At 50.5% G+C, this 17,548-nt stretch overlaps 1 protein-coding gene across 4 annotated transcripts in view; it reads right to left on the bottom strand.

Moving 5' to 3' along the window:
* Positions 1-16,946, bottom strand: part of LOC142564091 (chymotrypsin-1-like) — a 63,706-nt gene extending 46,760 nt beyond the window's left edge. For 3 of the 4 annotated variants that reach the window (XR_012824482.1, XM_075674933.1, XM_075674934.1), the window contains exons 1-2: positions 16,587-16,946; positions 10,125-10,152 (exon numbers count right to left, since the gene is read on the bottom strand). Coding sequence is in view for 3 of the 4 variants with exons in the window: in XM_075674933.1 (XP_075531048.1) it covers positions 10,125-10,152; positions 16,587-16,688 (130 nt within the window). In the remaining variant the exon portion in view is untranslated. The remainder of the gene's footprint in view (positions 1-10,124; positions 10,153-16,586) is intronic. The other variant, XM_075674935.1, reaches the window with a different exon arrangement.
* Between the last annotated feature and the right edge of the window lie 602 nt (positions 16,947-17,548).

The raw sequence follows: 17,548 nt of genomic DNA, 5'->3' as shown, positions 1-17,548 counted from the left end.
TTCATCGAGAGCCTCACCGCGCGCATCGGTGGTGACTGTGTCGTGTGCGGAGATTTCAACTCCCACCAAACGGCGTGGGGCATTGCCCACAGTGAGCCGAATGGCAGGGAACTGCTCGATTCCATCTATGTTTCGGGCCTGCTAATCATCAATACCGGAAGTCCCCCTTTCGTGCGTCGGAGGGTACACGGGAGTGCGATAGACTTGTCCCTCGTGAGTCAGCCACGCCACTACGAGTGGGTTCGCAGCCCTGACACGCAGGGGTCGGATCACTATCCGATGTCCCTCGACCCGCTCGGCCTGAACCGCACGAGGACACGTACGTACCGCGTCACGGACTGGCCCCAGTTTCGGTCCCTCTGTGCCATACACCCTCCGGCTAATACAAACTTTCTTACGCATCTTACGAGGTGTTTGGATGCCGCTACAAAATTGTGCATGCTGCCTGCTGCAACGCCGGTCCCCGATATCAAGCTTGTCAATCTGCGCGCTGTCCGTCGTCGCGCCGAACGCCATGCCATCGAGAGCGACAAGGTGGAGCATTGGACTTTATATCACCGCCTAGACGCTGCGTGCCGTCGTCACGCCAGGCAGCGTCGCAACCAGAGCTGGCAAAGTCTGCGTGTCGTTGGAGGAAACACGCGACAAGTCGCGCCCTCGGCGCTTTCTCGCTTCCCTCCTCCGTCCCATGATCTCTCGCCATCCTGCACTGTGCATCTCGGTGGCTACGCGCTTGAGCACAGAGCAACTGGCCTAACTCTTCGCCGATGCCTTACTCCACCGCCACCGTCTGTGCGCCCCGTCAGTGCAACCTGCGAACTACCGCCGCACAACAAGGCTGAACTCCTCGCTCCCCTGCGCTACTTCCCTACGAGTGCTATCTTGGAGCACGTTGAGGTGCTTTGCTCGGCCGAGTTTACACTCAGTGAGTTGCGCATTGTTTTGAACACGCGTAAACGACGCTCAGCGCCTGGTGCCGACGGACTAACAGATCAGGTCCTAAGGAACGTCGATGCAGCGCAGCTCCTTTCCCTACTGGAGGCCTTCAACGGCGTCTGGCGCAGTGGCATTACTCCTGCTGACTGGAAAGAGGCGATCGTCGTCCCTATTCTCAAGCGCGGCGAATCTGCCACGAGCGTCAGCTCCTATCGCCCAGTGTCGCTTACTTCGGTAGCGGGCAAACTCTGGAGGCCATGGCATTGCGCCGCCTTGAGTGGATTGCCTCCGCCCTCGACGCTTTCGCCCCTGAACAGAGTGGTTTCCGGCGACTGCGCTCAGCAGCTGACTCGCTCGCGGACGTCGTGGCTACGCTCGAGCACGCAGCAAGTCGCCAAGAATCCGGATATCTCGTGCTGCTCGATGTGCAACGCGCATTTGATAGTCTCCCTCACACCACCATCATTCAAGCCCTTCTTCAGCTACGTGTCACCGGCTGCCTCTTTGACTACATCGCGGCCTTCCTCAGTGACCGTACGCTCAGAGTGCGAGTTGGCGACACGCTCAGTGCCCCTCGCAGCGTGACCTCCGGGGTTCCCCAGGGCAGTGTGATCAGCCCATTTCTTTTTTAACTTGGCACTGGCAAGACTACCTGACTACATCCCGAAGATGACAGCCCACGAAGTACGCGTGGCGATCTACGCCGATGACACTGCACTCTTCGCGTGCGGGCCCGCGGACCTCGGCTTCCAAGTGCGAGAATGCCTGCAGCCGGCGATCAACGCCGTCGATGAATATCTCGCCAGCATAGGACTCCAGCTCTCGGCGTCAACAACTGAGGCGTTGTTAGTACACCCGCGTGCTCGTGCGCGCTTCGAAATGGCTTGTCTCACGCTGCGCAGAAGCCCCCTCCCGTGGCAGAGAAAAGTGCGCTATCTCTGACTTGACATCGACTGCCGGGTCAACTTTAGCGCCGCCGCCTCCCAGCTCTGCAAGAATTCTAGGAAGGTGACCGGCGCCGCACGCTCTCTGCTCGCCCGTGGTCGTGGTTGTACACCGCAACTGGCGCTTCGAGTTTACAACTCGGTCGCAACAACGCCAGCACTCTATGTGCTTCCCCTCACGAACGCCAGAGCCACCAACTGGAACGCCATCGACATGGAGCACCGCACCGTAATCCGCCAACTCTACGGGCTTCCTCGCAGTTCGCAAATGGAAGCAACTCTCGCCGATGCGGGAGACTGGCCGCCCTCACTACGCGCGCGGAAGCAAGCGCTACAACACATCGAGCGCCTCCAGCGTTCGCCACAGGGCCAGCGCCTCGTGTGCCGCCTCCACACCCTCGAGGGCTCGGGCATGGGCCAGCGCGCCACCGACTTCAGCGTATTCATTGCGTCGCTGCCGCAACTTCTCCCTCTGCCGCTCTCGCCGCACGACTCCGCGCTACTCGACGTCACCACCACCGTGCCGGGTGTCAAGTCAAAGCGCCGAACAGCCGTATGTGCCATGCAGCAGGAGGCGGCTGCAGTTTTCTGCGTGCGCCTAGTGCACCGGCTGCTCATTTACACCGACGGCTCTGTGCCGAGTGATGGCTCCGGTTCTGCTGCGTGCACGGTGCCGGACATTTCCGCTACGCGACAGTGCCACCTTCGGTTTGCTTCGTCTTCGACGGTGTCCGAGCTCGCTGCGATCGACCTTGCGGCTGACCTACTTCTACAGCAGACCGGTGTCGTTTCCGCTGCGATCTTATCTGACTCGCGTGCGGCACTGTGCATGCTTGCGAAGAACTATGTCGGTCTTCCGCTTGTGCAGCGGGTCGGTTCAAAACTCCGCCATCGCGTCGGGCGGGGCTGCGATTTGGCCTTGCAGTGGGTCCCGGCGCACATCGGCTTACCGGGAAACGAGGCGGCCGACGCCGTCGCTATGGACGCTCACTCCGATCGCTTCCCCATCGCCACCTCCGTCATCCTTTTCGACGTGGCCAAGACGACGATCCTGCGCACGCCCCGCGCGCAGCACCCGGACCCGCGCGTTGCGGCAGGTACGCCCCGTCGCCTCCTGCCCCGTACCAGACTCTCCCGCGAAGACCATTCGTTCCTTTTTCCTCCGTTCCTCCTAGGCTGCAGGGAGAGGGCAGCCCAGTGTGCAGCAACTGTACCGATGTCTGGACGCTCGGGCACCTCCTACTTCACTGTCCTGCTTTCAGTGTGGAGAGCACGGACTTGTGTTCTTCGTATCGGCGTTTGGGACTGCCTTGCGACACGCCAACGCGCTGCTTTTTCCTGTTGCCCACTCGTCTATCGTCAAGAATGTGCTTGCGGCACTACTTGGCTTTTGCAGTTCGACACAACTAAGAGCGCGGCTCTGAGCCCTGCATTCGCTTATGTCATTTTCTTTCTTTTTGCCGCATCCTCCTTTCCCATATCATGTTTTTCTCCCCACACCCCTTTCCCCGTGCAGTGCTGTTGAGGTGTCCTCCTGTGAGAGTCAGTTACGGCATTGCACTCATCTCTTCCACTCACTCTAAAATCACTTCACATACACACATGGTAGCCGTAAAGGAGAAAGAATGATGAGAAATCGGTAGTAGCTCGAGAGGCAGTGTTATAGGCGTATGTGACGAATGGAAGCACAAGATCCCAGTTGGAGTGGTCGGACGCAACATACATTGGTAGCATGTCACCAAGAGTTCTGTTGAATCGTTCTGTTAAGTCATTGGTTTGTGGATGATAAGCAGTAGTAGTGCCGGGAATAATTTGGCGTTCCGATAGGAGTGGCTGCAGGACGTCTGAGAGGAATCCGCGACCCCGATCGCTCAGCAATTCATGAGGTGCGTCATGGCGGAGAACGAAGTTGTTCAGAATGAATGAGGCGACGCATTTTGCTGATGCGGCAGGGAAAGCGGCGGTTTCAGCATATCGTGTCAAATGATCTACGGCGACAACAATCCATCAGTTGCCAGCGTCAGTAGATGGAAAAGGCCCACATAAATCAATGCCGACACGGTCGAATGGCTGAGCTGGGCAGGGAAGGGGCTGGAGAGGTGCGGTGGAGAAATGCGGGACACATCTGCGGCGTTGGCAGGCGATGCAGGAGCGTACGTATTTGTGGACGAAGTTGTACATCCCTCGCCAATAATAGTGTAGGCGAAGCCGTGTGTAGGTTTTCGACACTCCGCCGTGACCACACTGCGGGTCAGAGTGAAAAGCGAAGCATAAATGTTGTCGAAGGTGGCGGGACACTACTAAGAGCCATGTGCGGCCGTCGTCGTGGTAGTTTCGGCGCCATAAAAGTCCGTCGCGGATGGTGGAATGCTGCGCCTCTCGGCGTAACGCTCGAGCTGCTCTAGCTTCCGGAGGATTTGACAAAAAGTGTAATATCCTGACGGTCCATGAGTATTTTCGTTGCACCGACGCCATGTCAAGGATATCAAATGGTGAGATCTCATGTCTGTAGGTAGAAGTACAGCTGTCTGAAGTAACTGGGAATCGTGAGAGGGCATCGGCGTCAGCGTGTCTGCGTCCAGAGCGATAGACGACAGGGATATCATATTCGTGGATTCGGAGGGCCCAGCGAGCGAGGCGGCCCGATGGGTCTTTGAGGTTAGACAACCAGAAAAGAGCGTGATGGTCCGTCACCACGTCAAAGGGTCGACCGTAGAGATATGGGTGAAATTTTTGAATAGCCCATACGATAGCCAGGCACCCTTTTTCTGTTACTGAGTAATTAGCCTCAGGTTTTGTGAGGGCACGACTGGCATAAGCGACCACCCATTCGGCATTAGTGTTCTTACGTTGTGCGAGCACGGAACCAAGGCCGACACCACTGGCGTCATTGTGAATTTCTGTAGGTGCGCTTGGATCAAAATGGGGCAAGATCGGCGGAGACGTGAGTAGGCGGCGAAGAGTCGTAAAGGCATCATCGGAGGCTTTCGACCAAGCAGAAAGTATATTGTCGCCTTGTAGGTGTTCGTATAGTGGTGCGATCACAGTAGCGAAATCGCAAACGAAACGTCGCATGTAGGAGCATAGGCCAATGAAGCTGCATAGTGTTTTTAAGTTAGTCGGCTTCGGGAATTCGGATACGGCGCGAAGTTTAGCAGGATCAGGAAGAATGCCGTCTTTGGATGCAACATGGCCTAATATAGTCAGTTTTCGAGCTGCAAATAGGCACTTCTTTAAGTTAAGCTGGAGACCAGCATTCCGGAGACAGGTCAGAATTTTTTATGTAAACGGCGAAGATGGGTCGGGAAATCAGGGGAAAAGACGACAACGTCGTCGAGGTAGCAGAGACAATTATGCCACTTCAGGGCCGCGTAGGATGCCATCCATCATGCCTTCAAAGGTGGCGGGCGCGTTGCACAAACCGAACGGCATTACAGTGAATTCATACAAGCCGTCTGGTGTTACAAACGCGGTTTTAGAACAGTCAGCGTCAGGCATGGGGACCTGCCAGTAGCCAGAGCGAAGATCTAAGGAGGAAAAAAGCTCCCCTCCTTGCAAACAGTCAAGGGCGTCGTCTATACGTGGCAATGGGTATACATCCTTCCGGGTAATCTTGTTAAGCCTTCGATAATCAACGCAAAATCGTATGGTGCCGTCTTTTTTTTTTTTACGACTGGTGATGCCCAGGGGCTACTAGAAGGTTGAATGACACGGCGTTTCAGCATATCGTTCACCTGGTCATTGATAATACGTCTTTCGGTCGCCGATACACGGTAGGGACGCTGCCGAATGGGTACATGGCTCCTAGTGTCGATAGTGTGCGAGACCGTCATTGTGCGGCCGAGTGATGTTGCTTAGCAGTCAAAAGAAGAAGGGAAGCCTTCAAGCAAGTGAAGAAGTTCATCGCGCTGCGTCGTCGTAAGGTCACTGGCAATAGCTGGCGTAAAAGAACGCGGCAGTGACTGAGGAGGCCACGCCTCGGTAGCGGCAAGTGGAGTCGTCCGTCGTGTCAAATATTGAAGATGGGGCCAGGGGCTCTGCTCTGCCAAGGCTTTCACGGCGGGGTAAACTAATTGGTTCGACCGATGGGCTTGACACGCACATGAGAGTGGCACCAGTTTTGAACTCGAGGACGGTGAACGGCAGTAGTAGTGAATGGCGGCGAACTAAGAGTTCAGACGGAGCGAAGAGGACTGCGCCGTCATCTACAGATTCACAAGAGATACTGACAAGAGCGGAAGACCAAGCAGTTATAATGGTATCTTCAGAGACGGCGATTTTGCGACAAGAGTCCCTGTGGTCAGTGATAATATCGCCCGAAAACTGAAACAGCTCGATTTCGGTCAGGGCGCAGTCAATGATCGCATGATGTGTGGGTAGAAAGTGGCAACCTAAAATAACGTCATGTGAACATGATGGCAACACGATGAATTCTATTATATAGAGGACCTCCGGAACGACGACACGAGCGGTGCAGGCGCCGTATGGCTCAACATGCTGCGCGTTGGAAGTCCGAAGGGACAGTCCAGAAAGCGACGTCCTCACTTTTCCTATCTTCGGGCAAATACCGACATCTATCGCTGAAAGTGCAGCGCCGGTGTCGACAAGTTCTAGCGTCAATGCTCCTTCAATTGCGACTTGAAAAACGTTTTTCGGGGAAGTGTGAGGCCTTATACATTTCGCACACACCGCAGTTCTCGCCTCCTGAACTGCGATTTGTAGTTTCCCTGGGGCACGGGGCTCCGCCAAGGGTGCATGGGGGAAAGGGAGTGGCGGCGACGAGAAAGTGAACGGCGAGCGGCGGAGAAAGCAGTCTCGACGCCAGGAGGAGATTCAAAGGTTTCCGAATAGTTGTGGCGTTGTTGGGAACGCACATTGTTGGGGACGTTCGAGGTAAGGAGGCGACAGTGACGTGCTACGTGTCCAGCACGACCGCAATAAAAACAAATCGGACGATTGTGTTCCGTGCTCCAATGCTGTTGAGGTTGTGCATACTGCACCAGTGGCCGGACTGGAGCGGATACGGGCAGGCGCAAAGGCGGGCGCAAAGGCGGGCGAAGCGGACAGTAGGTCTGTGGTGCAGGCCTCATAGACTTCGGCGTTCGTCAGTGAAGCGGCAATCGGAGCCTGCTGGAGAGAAAGCGAAATGTGGTCGGCTACCTGCTCCTTGATGGCAGACTGGAGAGCGGGCGCCAACGGAGAACTCAACTGGCTGTGTGCAAATGCAATCAAAGAAAGCTGATGAGCCACCTCTTCACGGACGAACTCCTTGATCTGTAGCAGCAGCGGCGTGTTATCCGGAGCAACAGCCAAGCTCGACATTGAAGTAACCTGAGGAGTAGATTGGCGAGTGGCTATGCGTTGTTTGCGGAGTACGTCGAAGCTTTGACTGACAGAGACTGACGTGTTCAGAGACTGTCGCCGGGTTTTTCGCCAACAGCATCTGGAAAGCGTCGTCTTCAATGCCTTTTAAGATATGGCGGATCTTCTCCGAATCAGCCATTGTGACGTCAACGCAGTTACAGAGGTCAACAACGTCTTCTATGTAACTGGTAAATGTCTCCCCACACTGTTGCGCACGACCACGCAAACGTTCCTAGGCGCGAAGCTTGCGAACGGCGGGGCGCCCGAGTACCCCCGTCACGTTAGTTTTGAAGGCCGTCCATGTCGTGACATCACGTTCACGGTTGCGGTGCCACACGCTGGCGACACTGCTCAAATAAAATGACACGTAATTCAGTTTCTTTGGTGTCGTCCCAGTGGTTGTAGATGCTCACCCGGTCGTAGTCAGCGAGCCAGTCTTCTACGTCATGGTCTTCGGTACCGCTGAAGAAGAGTGGGTCGCGTTGACGCCACGGGCCGGGGCACGCCACGGTAGTCACCAGCGCAGCGGGTCGTGGTTGCGGTGGTCCTTCTTCCGGCATAATGAAGACAGGCTGCAGTGTCCGGTTGCGAAGTTCCAGAACTCCTGTTGTACCCAGCAGCTCCGCCAATTGTAAAGGGGGCTTATTCGGATCGTAGATAAGGAGCGACCAAGGCAGCAGCGGCAGGTACGGCGCAGTCAGTGAACGAACTGGGTATGAGCCACGCGATGGCAATGGGGCTTATCTAGCCTGCCGACCTTCTTGGTCACCATTTATTTATTTATTTATTTATTTATTTATTTATTTATTTATTTATTTATTTATTTATTTATTGAGCACCTCAAATACCGCATCAAAGAGGTATTACGTGAGGGGTAGGTTTGAGCTGGAACACAATCTTCAACGATGCGTTTGAAGTGAGTGGGACTAGCAAGTGTACACGCCGTCAAGTGGGAGGTCATTCCAGCCCATCGAGATACGCACAAAAAATAACTAAGGTTTACTGAAGTGTGGTCGTGAAGCGGGTAAGTAATGGCTTTCAAATTACTTGCGCGGTATTACGCGCGGTAAACTGGACGGATGATAGAGGTGCCGAGCTGCCAGTTGTAGAGCCTATGAAACAGACAAAGCCGCCGCATTCTACTTCTAGGTTCTAAGTTCTTGATTCTAATGTGAAAGCACTGACAGCGGCAGCTGCTGCATTCAATGGATTTGTCATTGATCAATGTTCCATATAGAGCGATGTCTCATCTGGAGAAAAATCGTCAAGTGGCTCTTCAAACAATGCTCCCGCGTTCCGAACAATCGAACGCTCTGCTTGCCCAAGACGTCTTGCGGACTTTTAAGCTTCAGTATGGCGCTGAAGTCTATTATCTCAGATCCTAAATTTTTAAAGGCTGGGATCCTAAGTGACTCCTGTGGAGCTCTGAGCCGCTTCTCCAACGTCAACTCCTTTCTTTTAACTTAAATTTTCAATATTTTTCATCGTATATGACGGAAGACCACTGACGTTGCAGTGAGCACTGCCGTAGATTGGTATTTCAGGAAACGAGGCAGCTGATGCTGTGGTGGCTTGACCCATAACATCTCATACAAGTTTGATGACACTCTACTGCCTTATATGCCGCAACTTACAACGCTTGCACCCTGATGAACGGGTCGCCAGGGGATCCTACTCAGCACCAATCGGTGTCCGCGCTTTCAACCTACTGCAATAGGTCCCTACTGGGAAAGTTACGCATTGGGTGCGTTGATGTAGCACATGGCCTTCACCGTCAAGAACGTGCCTCGATTCCTTCGTGTCCGACTTGTGGACACTGCAGTGAAACGCTTGAGCACCTGCTGTTGAAATGCCCAACGCTCAACAGTTGTTGGTGCGTGCGGTGGAGGATCTTCCACCAACTTAATATTGCTCGAACTGCACTCAATGATTTATTGTTTGCGTAAGGTCGTGCTTTAACTCGTTGTGAGGCTCACAAAGTTCTACTAGAATTTATCTCAACCACGGAACTGCACTCTGATCTGCAGTGCTGGTGCTGTGCGTGTGATCTGTTGTGGTGTCACATTTTCTTTTTCTCAAGTGATAACTTTCTTTTGCACTTCCCTCTCTGAGGGCACTATATGGCACAAGTTTTCATTCGAAATGACTTAAATAGATAGATAACAAAATTTTCGATGCTTGATTTCTCACGATGCCTCCTCGTTGGCAACGATAAGAAATTTGCGGCACGCATCGCCTCCTACTGTTGCGCTGTGGCACGTTCGTGCCGGGTCAGGGACGTCATATGTCTTACGATTGAACACGTTTTAACGCTGAATAACGGTACCGCTGTCTCTACAAGGTCGACCATGGTAGGCGACGATTGCGGTCATGAATATGACTGCAGTGCGTCTCTTATCGTAATGCGCAACAGGTTATATATTGCTTGCAAAGACGTCAACCAAGTTTGATCCTCCTGGGATTTTCTTTACCTCCTTTTTAAGTGGGTGGAAATGTGACCTTTACAAGAAACAATTCTTAGCCCGCTTGTCTTTTTATCTTTATGATGTTTATGTGAGTTCCCATAATGAAGGAATTCTCCACTGAGCATGACACAAAGAACACCTGAAATGAAAAGGCTATGTAGGTGGTATTTGAAAGGCTTACGTCACCCTCCTGAACTCGTAAGCCTGGTTCTATTGGCGCGGAAGTTGCAGAAACTTTACTATGCGTAATTTTCACTTAAAAAAATCCCAAATCATAATCATTATTTTAATGGCCTCGCTGCAGCGGACGCAGAAATATTATTCATTCTCTGCTTGATCACATTTGTCGTTAAACAAAACCGCCTATTTCGATCACGTTGTGAGATCACTATTAAAGAATAAAGGTCTCACTCACCGGCTTGGTTCAAATTAGTGGCCATTTCCTGCGGAGAGAGAAATAACGGTCCCATTTAATAGCAGCATTCTAAATAATTAGCTTCAACGTGGAACCTATGTTCTAGGGAAAAAAACGAACCCCGACCTTAAAACTGGGCATATAATTTTGGCTCACAGGAATGCCTAAAGCATTGGACCTGTTACAGGAACGGGAGATTGTATTCAATGACTTCTCAATAAAGCGAAGCTTTCTTTGCCTGGTTTACCGGGTTGGGCCAACACCACCTAGATAGCACAAGGCATGTTTACTCCGATCCATGAGGTCACGCTACCTGGCCCGAAATTCCCATTGAGAAGGCTGGCATGATAAAAGCGGTGACGTCAAAATCACAGTTGCCTACTCGGGAGCATCCAATTAGATTCTATGGCAGTGGGGCCAGGTAACACGATGACATCGATCGGAGGGAAGAGGCCTTGTGCTATCTAGGTGGTGTTGGTTGGGCTGCTGGGTGTTGCATCAGTGACTATCTCGGTAGATATATTTGTGGACATACATACACGCAAAGGTTACATTGGACTGGATTGAATAACTTTAATGAAAGGTCCTGTGAGCTACGGGACGCAAGGCCCCATAGAGCGGGCTACTCCCACGTTGGGACCGGGAATTGTAACTCCCTGGCCGCATCGTGGCCTCGCTGGACGGCCCAGAGCTGCTCCGCGAGGCCCGTGCTGCGTAATGCTTCTTGTAGCCTGGCGGAGTCTTGATCCTTGTTTCCGTGGGTCCGACCACACGGCCAGAGCAAGTGATGTACGTCTAGTGTGCTATGGCAATTTTCGCAATATGATGTTTTGTATAGGTCTGTCATATAGTGATGTAGTCTGTTCTGCGTGGGGTACGTGTTTGTTTGAAGCATGATGAACGTGAGGGCTTGAGGCCTGGCGAGCTTATTGTGAGGTGTGCTGTATATTCTGCGGTCTAGATAATAGTGCTAGGTTATCTCGTCATATGTGGAGGGAGGGTCCCGATTCTCGCTGGGATGGTCACGACCAGAATAGGTGGCGCCGTGCAGGGTTAGGTCTCGCGCGCTCCTGTGAGCCATCTCATTGAGATTGCGAGGGGCGTCCTCGAAATCTCCGAGGTGTGCCGGGAACCAGCAGGTGGTGTGATGCTGCAGCGGTGCGGATCTATTGATTATTTGTAGAGCTTGGCTTGCAATTGCTCCTTTCTGAAAGGCTTTGACGGCCGAGCGTGAATCGCTGTAGACGTGGGTGGTGGTCGGGTCTGTGAGCGCGAGTGCGATGGCGACCTGTTCATCTATCTCGGACTTGTGGGTCTTGACTGTGAGAGCGTTTCTCACTTGACCTTGCTCATTGATCGTGGTGGCAACGAAGGCCTTCCTGGTCGGGTACTGTGCCGCGTCTACGAAACAGGCTAAGATATTCTTATCACGTATTTCGCGCAGGATGAACGATCCGCGTGCCAGCCTTCTGGGTTGATGGTGCGCGGGGTTCATGTTCAGCGGGAGTGGGCGAACCGTGTAGGAGTTGCGTGTGTCCGTCGGAACGCTTTGATATAGATTCTCCATTACTGTGGTGTCATGACCTAGTTTGGCTAGGATACCTCTACCTGGTTTTGTTCCAGAGAGTCTTGTCCATTGGGCCCGTTCTTGAGCTTCGGCGATTTCTTCAAGTGTATTTTGCACCCCCAATCGCAGCAGGAGCTCTGTCTCGGTGTTCTTAGGGATTCCCAGCGCTAGTTTGATTAGTTTCCTCAGTTGTACATTGAGTTTGTCCTTCTCCGCTACCTTCCATCTGTGCATGGCCGCCTCGTAGGTGAAGTGGCATAGCGCAAAGGCGTGTGTTAGCTTGAGGAGATTTTCTTCCTTAAGGCCATGTTGTCTGTTTGCTACGCGTCGTATGAGATTCAAGGCATTATTCGACTTTGTCACGATCTTCTCCACTGTCGCGGCGTTAGAGCCGTTGCTCTCAATGAGCATCCCAAGGACTCTGATTTTGCTGACGTGTGGAATGGTTCCTCCGTCTTTTGTTCTGAGAGTAATGGAGAGTGTGTCTCTGATTTCGTTCTTTCGCTTGGGACCGCTTCTCGATGGTTTGTAGACGAGGAGCTCCGACTTCGCAGGCGAACATCGCATGCCGGTGGGAGCGAGGTATTCCTCGATCGCATCGATCGCTTGCTGCAGAGCGCTTTCAATTTATCCCAGGCTACCTCCGGGGACCCAAAGCGTTACGTCATCTGCGTATACCGTGTATTTGACGTTCTCGATTTGATCCAGTTTCTTGCCTAGGCCGGCAAGCGCAAGGTTAAAAAGCGTCGGAGAGATGACAGAACCTTGCGGTGTGCCCTTGCCGCCGAGTTTGTATTTCTGGGACTTGATTTGCCCTAGACGGAGGCTGGCCGTTCTGTCGCTCAGGAACGATGTTGTATAAGCGGAGAGTCTCGTGCCGAGGTCGAGGTTGGAGATCGTGTCGAGTATGTAGTCATGTGATAAGTTATCGAATGCCTTTTCGAGGTCTAACTCTAGGATTACTCTCGCGTCTCTCGTGTCTGCGTCGTCAATGATCTCATGCTTGAGGAGCTTCATGGCATCTTGACTGGATAGCCCGGGTCGAAAGCCGATCATTGCTGCGGGGTAGATATCTTTTTCTTCGAGATGCCTCGAAAGCCTGTTTAGGACTGTGTGCTCGGCTACCTTGCCGACGCAAGACGTCAGCGAGATAGGTCTGAGGTTATTGATGTTGGGCGCCTTGCCAAGCTTTCGGATGAGCACGATGAGGGCCGTTTTCCAGTCTTCGGGTAGTGCTCCGTTCCTCCAGATTTTGTTGATTTCCTCTGTGAGGGTTTCGATTGAGGTTTCGTCGAGGTTTCTAAGTGCCTTTTTAGTTACGCCGTCCGGCCCCGGCGCTGACGTGCTGTTTAGGTTCTGAAGCGCCGTGCGTATCTCTTCGGTTGAGAAGTCCCGATCTAGCTCTGGGTTGGCTTTGCCGCGATATGCCTCGGCGGTCGTGCCTCCAGCATTTTTGGCCAGCGGGAGGTCATGTATGCCGAAGAAAAGTACCAGCGAACTGGCTTAAATAGTCCTTGCCTGCTGACCAAGTATATGTGCAATTAACCGCTTTGCTTCACATACCTTCTAGTGGGTGCGTTGTATCTGCATAATTCTTGTCTAGTGATTAATTAATGGGCTTAATCCAGTGCTTCTCAACTAATGTCGATGCGTACAATTTTGTTTACTTTCAAAATATCCAACGCGTAACATTATAGAATGTTTGTTTATTCACCACGAAGGTCACAACTATTTTGTCGTTTAATTTTTATGTTTACGGATTGCATCGTTCACAAGCTATGTCGAAATTCAAGCGCCAAGTCAGGTGGATGCACAGTCTGAGACGGATACATACGCAGCGACGTCACAATAACGAAAACGATGTATGCTGGTTGTTGAGGGTACGGTGTAATGCTAAGGGTATGCACAGTAAAGTGCGACACGTATCAAGCAACATTTCGGAATTATGCACCTCCTGTGTCAAAGCGTAACATAACCCCCGGCCATCTTCAATCATTGGCTAAAACAGGGGCAAACCACCAGCGCCGCATACCAATGGCTCAATCAAAGAAAATAAAGTAAATCGAAAAATCCGTCAAGTGTAATTCAGCATTTCCTTGACAGATCGGTGCGCTTTAAAAATATATGTGGGGCGACATTACATGACGAGGTTTTACGGAGTAGTCTGCGATCGACCCATATTTTGAGGCTGCACTATCTCAGAGATCGAACCTCAACTTTTGGTGGGATAGCTCGATAGGTGGGAAAAAAAACTGGTATGACAATTCCAAGAATGCTACTCCCACTGAAAACGGCCCGAAAACGCCAGAGTACCGATAAAATATAGTCCAAGCTTCTAAGTAGTGCTTGCAAGCATCGTTTGATCACTGGGTAAAAAACAGCGATGACGTTGTAATTAGGTTCCATAATCGAAGTCACCTGGCCTCGAATATAGCAGAAGAGTGACCATCCGTGAAACGCGGCCCACTTACCAAAGAAAGGGCGACATGTTCTTATAAACTGTTCTAACTAGGTGCAGCAAAGCTGAGCTTCGAGAGGATGCACGCACCATGTTTAAGCCTGGTAAACATCCTTTTAGCAGGATGGTTAGCTGCGCGAGATGGTATCCTACTCTTGAGATGAACAGCGCTGGGTTTGACTTCCTTCTGCTGTTGTATTTATTCTCATTTTCGCACTGCTCGCCTCAGGAATCCTTTTAGTACAGCGAACTTGCCTGGGACTGTGAATTAGCCTGCATTCCTGAAACGTGCTTTGCGCCGCTCTCAGATGAAGCAAAGAAGTGGAAAGCCGCAAGAGTGCGTCAGCACTAAGCAGCAAACAACGTCAGGTATCAGCGTCCAGCGACCACATCTTAAGCCTCCCGTTCTCATGGTTAAAAAACAAAGAAGCAGGCGTCCAACCTGCACATTTTTCTTAGGCTGTTGGCTTCTTTCTGACAGCAGAAACTCCAAAGCATGCCGTTTTGCTTGTGTTCTTTATATATAGGCTGTTCACACGCATATTCATGAGGTGCCCCATTACCGCACCGCGGTCATACCATCTCCCTTATGACGCTTCAACCATAGAAGCATTTTTGTGGAAAATCCGGTGCTTGAATAGTTGCCAGCATTTTCTATTTATTGCACATAAATCTATCAGACACCGTAATTCACTAAGAAATTTATTTTCAAGGTTGCCACAAAATTCAGACTGTATGCCCCTCTTATAGCGCATTGTAGGGTGACACGTTCTAACATCGTGATCCCAGCGACTGTGAACAGGGCTGATTATCCGGTTACGAGTCGCGCGGTTTGCCATTTATGACGCTGGCATGTTCCCATTAGTAAGAGTCGTGAAAGGTTCTTTTCTGCAATTGCTATGCCAACTGTCAATACCTTTTAAATGAAGAAAAACTATAATCACGATTGGCAGCATCAACAACTCAGTATACTTTCAGATAAAACAACTAAGTATCCACTCAGATAAAACAGCCTGCAAGTAAATGTGACATTTCTAGATGCTAGTTCTTGCAGTTAAGCAACGAATCATTCGATTTTAGCCCACCCCCTCCCTTGATCGTCAATGGATTTCTTATCGTGCGCGTTCTGACACAGGGGGAAAATAAAAATGTTCCTTGAGGTCACTTCGGATAAACCAGCTTTCCCCTCCTCGAAATGTTTATTGTAGCTTTAAATTCGTCGATAACTGCTTCACATTCAAAGTAAATTTTCACTGTACACGCAACAAGGAGTGTTGCGCGCCTGTGCCAACAGTGACAGATTCGGAGATACCAGGAGTTCACAAAACTCAACTTTTTTTTTCAAAATTGCAGGTTTTGCTCACGTACACCCGTAAGGATAAATTCATATATCCAAAGATTACTGACGACAAGCTCATGTGCTAAACAGGCACTGATATTTAGTCCGGCAAGGTCTGCGTGCAACATGTATACTCCCTGTAATGTACAATGGTACTTCATTTCATAATTTGCACAGGGTTCTTATAATTTCATAAATGGCCCTGATAAGCGGCCTGGTGGAAAACCACTTGGGATTAGTTGCATTTCAGATGGATAAACTCTACAAAATTAGCTTGTTGTCGGCGACTTATGAAGTAAGAACACGATGTATGAATTCCGAGAACATGAAATCAAATGTTTTAATGTCAATTTGAAAAAAGCAGATTTACGATATCTTAAACATCCGACTTATATTCCTGGTGTTTAAGGTTTTCTAGGATTGTCAATTTTTCGAACAGTTGAGCTAATGCTTCGAATCTTCCGGTATGTTGAGACAGATTGCGTGCACAAATCATATTTTTTAAGCCTTCGATTCTCAATAGCAGTGATATTGAATCTATTCCATATTGCAGGTAAAACACGAAGGGGTAATTGTTGGCTATGTCATTTTATTATCCTTTTTATATGTAACCATTACAGTTGCGTTATTCTTTCCGGTAGGAAGTACGTCATATGAATTCCAATATAAAGGTATTCATAATATATAGTGCTATAATCTCGGCTACAAGCTTTAGCGGACCAAGCTAAAAACAACCGTAAATGTTGAAGCGCGCAGATTTCAATTTCTAAGCTATACTGAGAGCTCTTCCATTTTAAAATAAACAAACAATTCAAGAGCTGCGTGATCGATAATGCTGGATGCCATGTCTTCCAAAAAACTAACCGTCCCTGCGTAGGAAAAGCAACGCACCGACATATGAATCCGGTTATCATGCCGGTTATCAAACACAAGATCACCTAAATGACAACGTTTCTTTCAAATAACGCCTAGTTCCGGAAACTACAAAACAGTTCAGTCATTGACTACCCGGCACCATCGCCGATTGGTCATCATGGTGCGTGCAATCTACGTTAAGCATACATTATTGTAGTCAAGTATGTAAGAGTAAAAACTTACGTTAGCAGTTGCCGGAAGCGCCATGACAAAAATCACGAGAGCAACCTTTGTGAGATAAAGTTGCGTATACCATGGTACGTAGTCGCTACGTAAGGAAGCCATGCCTTCCACGTTTCCCTCTTGTAGAGATCACGAAATCTGGATGCGTCCCAAGAGGACGACACATCGGCAGAGCATGCAGTTTTCAATCCTTCCTATCGGTCGTCACTACAGCCTATAAACCAGTAAGGCGAACCTAAAATGCAGACGTAGAAATCAGACTGCCAATGCCTGATAAATGTATGAAGCTAGAAAGTTTCGCACAATGAACTTGCCACCATGAATCTTCCTCGATCGCGCGCCTTTATTTCTAAAGCTTTCCATTCAGTTACGCGGACGTACGTCTTAAGCAAAAAAAGAAAGAAAAACTTTACCTGCCCTTCTGGAACCTGCGTGTCAGGCAGCTGCAGTTGCACTTCACGCTTAAGTGGAACTGCTCGTTAACGATATTCTCAGTTTGTCGTGCTGCTGAACGAACGTGCTATTAGCCGGCGGACGTTCCTGGCGTGACACATTGTGCACGTCTTGAGCATCGGGTCCCGGACGTTGGCGGAGAATGCCGTTTGGCGTTTGAAACGTGTGGCGCCTTTGTCTGCGCGCCTCTCAATCGATCCTATTGTGCGCGTTGGCAATGGAACTCCGGCGATGTGTCCCATCATATGTGCGAAGTTTTGTGCAAAAGGCATCATTTTGAAATGCACTAGCTGTGCGTGAGTTTTGTTGCTAATCCCAAAGCAATAAAAAAAAACACTTCCAAGGCTAACTGCTAAAAATTGATCTCACAAATAACTGCAGCACCTTTCTTTTCTAAGCGCGCCCGTAAGTCACAGAGACGACTTCAGCGCAGAGGCACGCCAGTCGTAGCAAGATATACGACGTACTCCGGAAGCTTCTTTCAAGGCACGCACGTCTGCAAAATTCTA

Source organism: Dermacentor variabilis, chromosome 11 (assembly GCF_050947875.1).
Source record: "Dermacentor variabilis isolate Ectoservices chromosome 11, ASM5094787v1, whole genome shotgun sequence".
NCBI classification, from domain to species: domain Eukaryota; kingdom Metazoa; phylum Arthropoda; class Arachnida; order Ixodida; family Ixodidae; genus Dermacentor; species Dermacentor variabilis.
The sequence above is the reverse complement of the archived record's forward strand: the minus strand, read 5'-3'. Positions and strand labels throughout refer to the sequence as shown.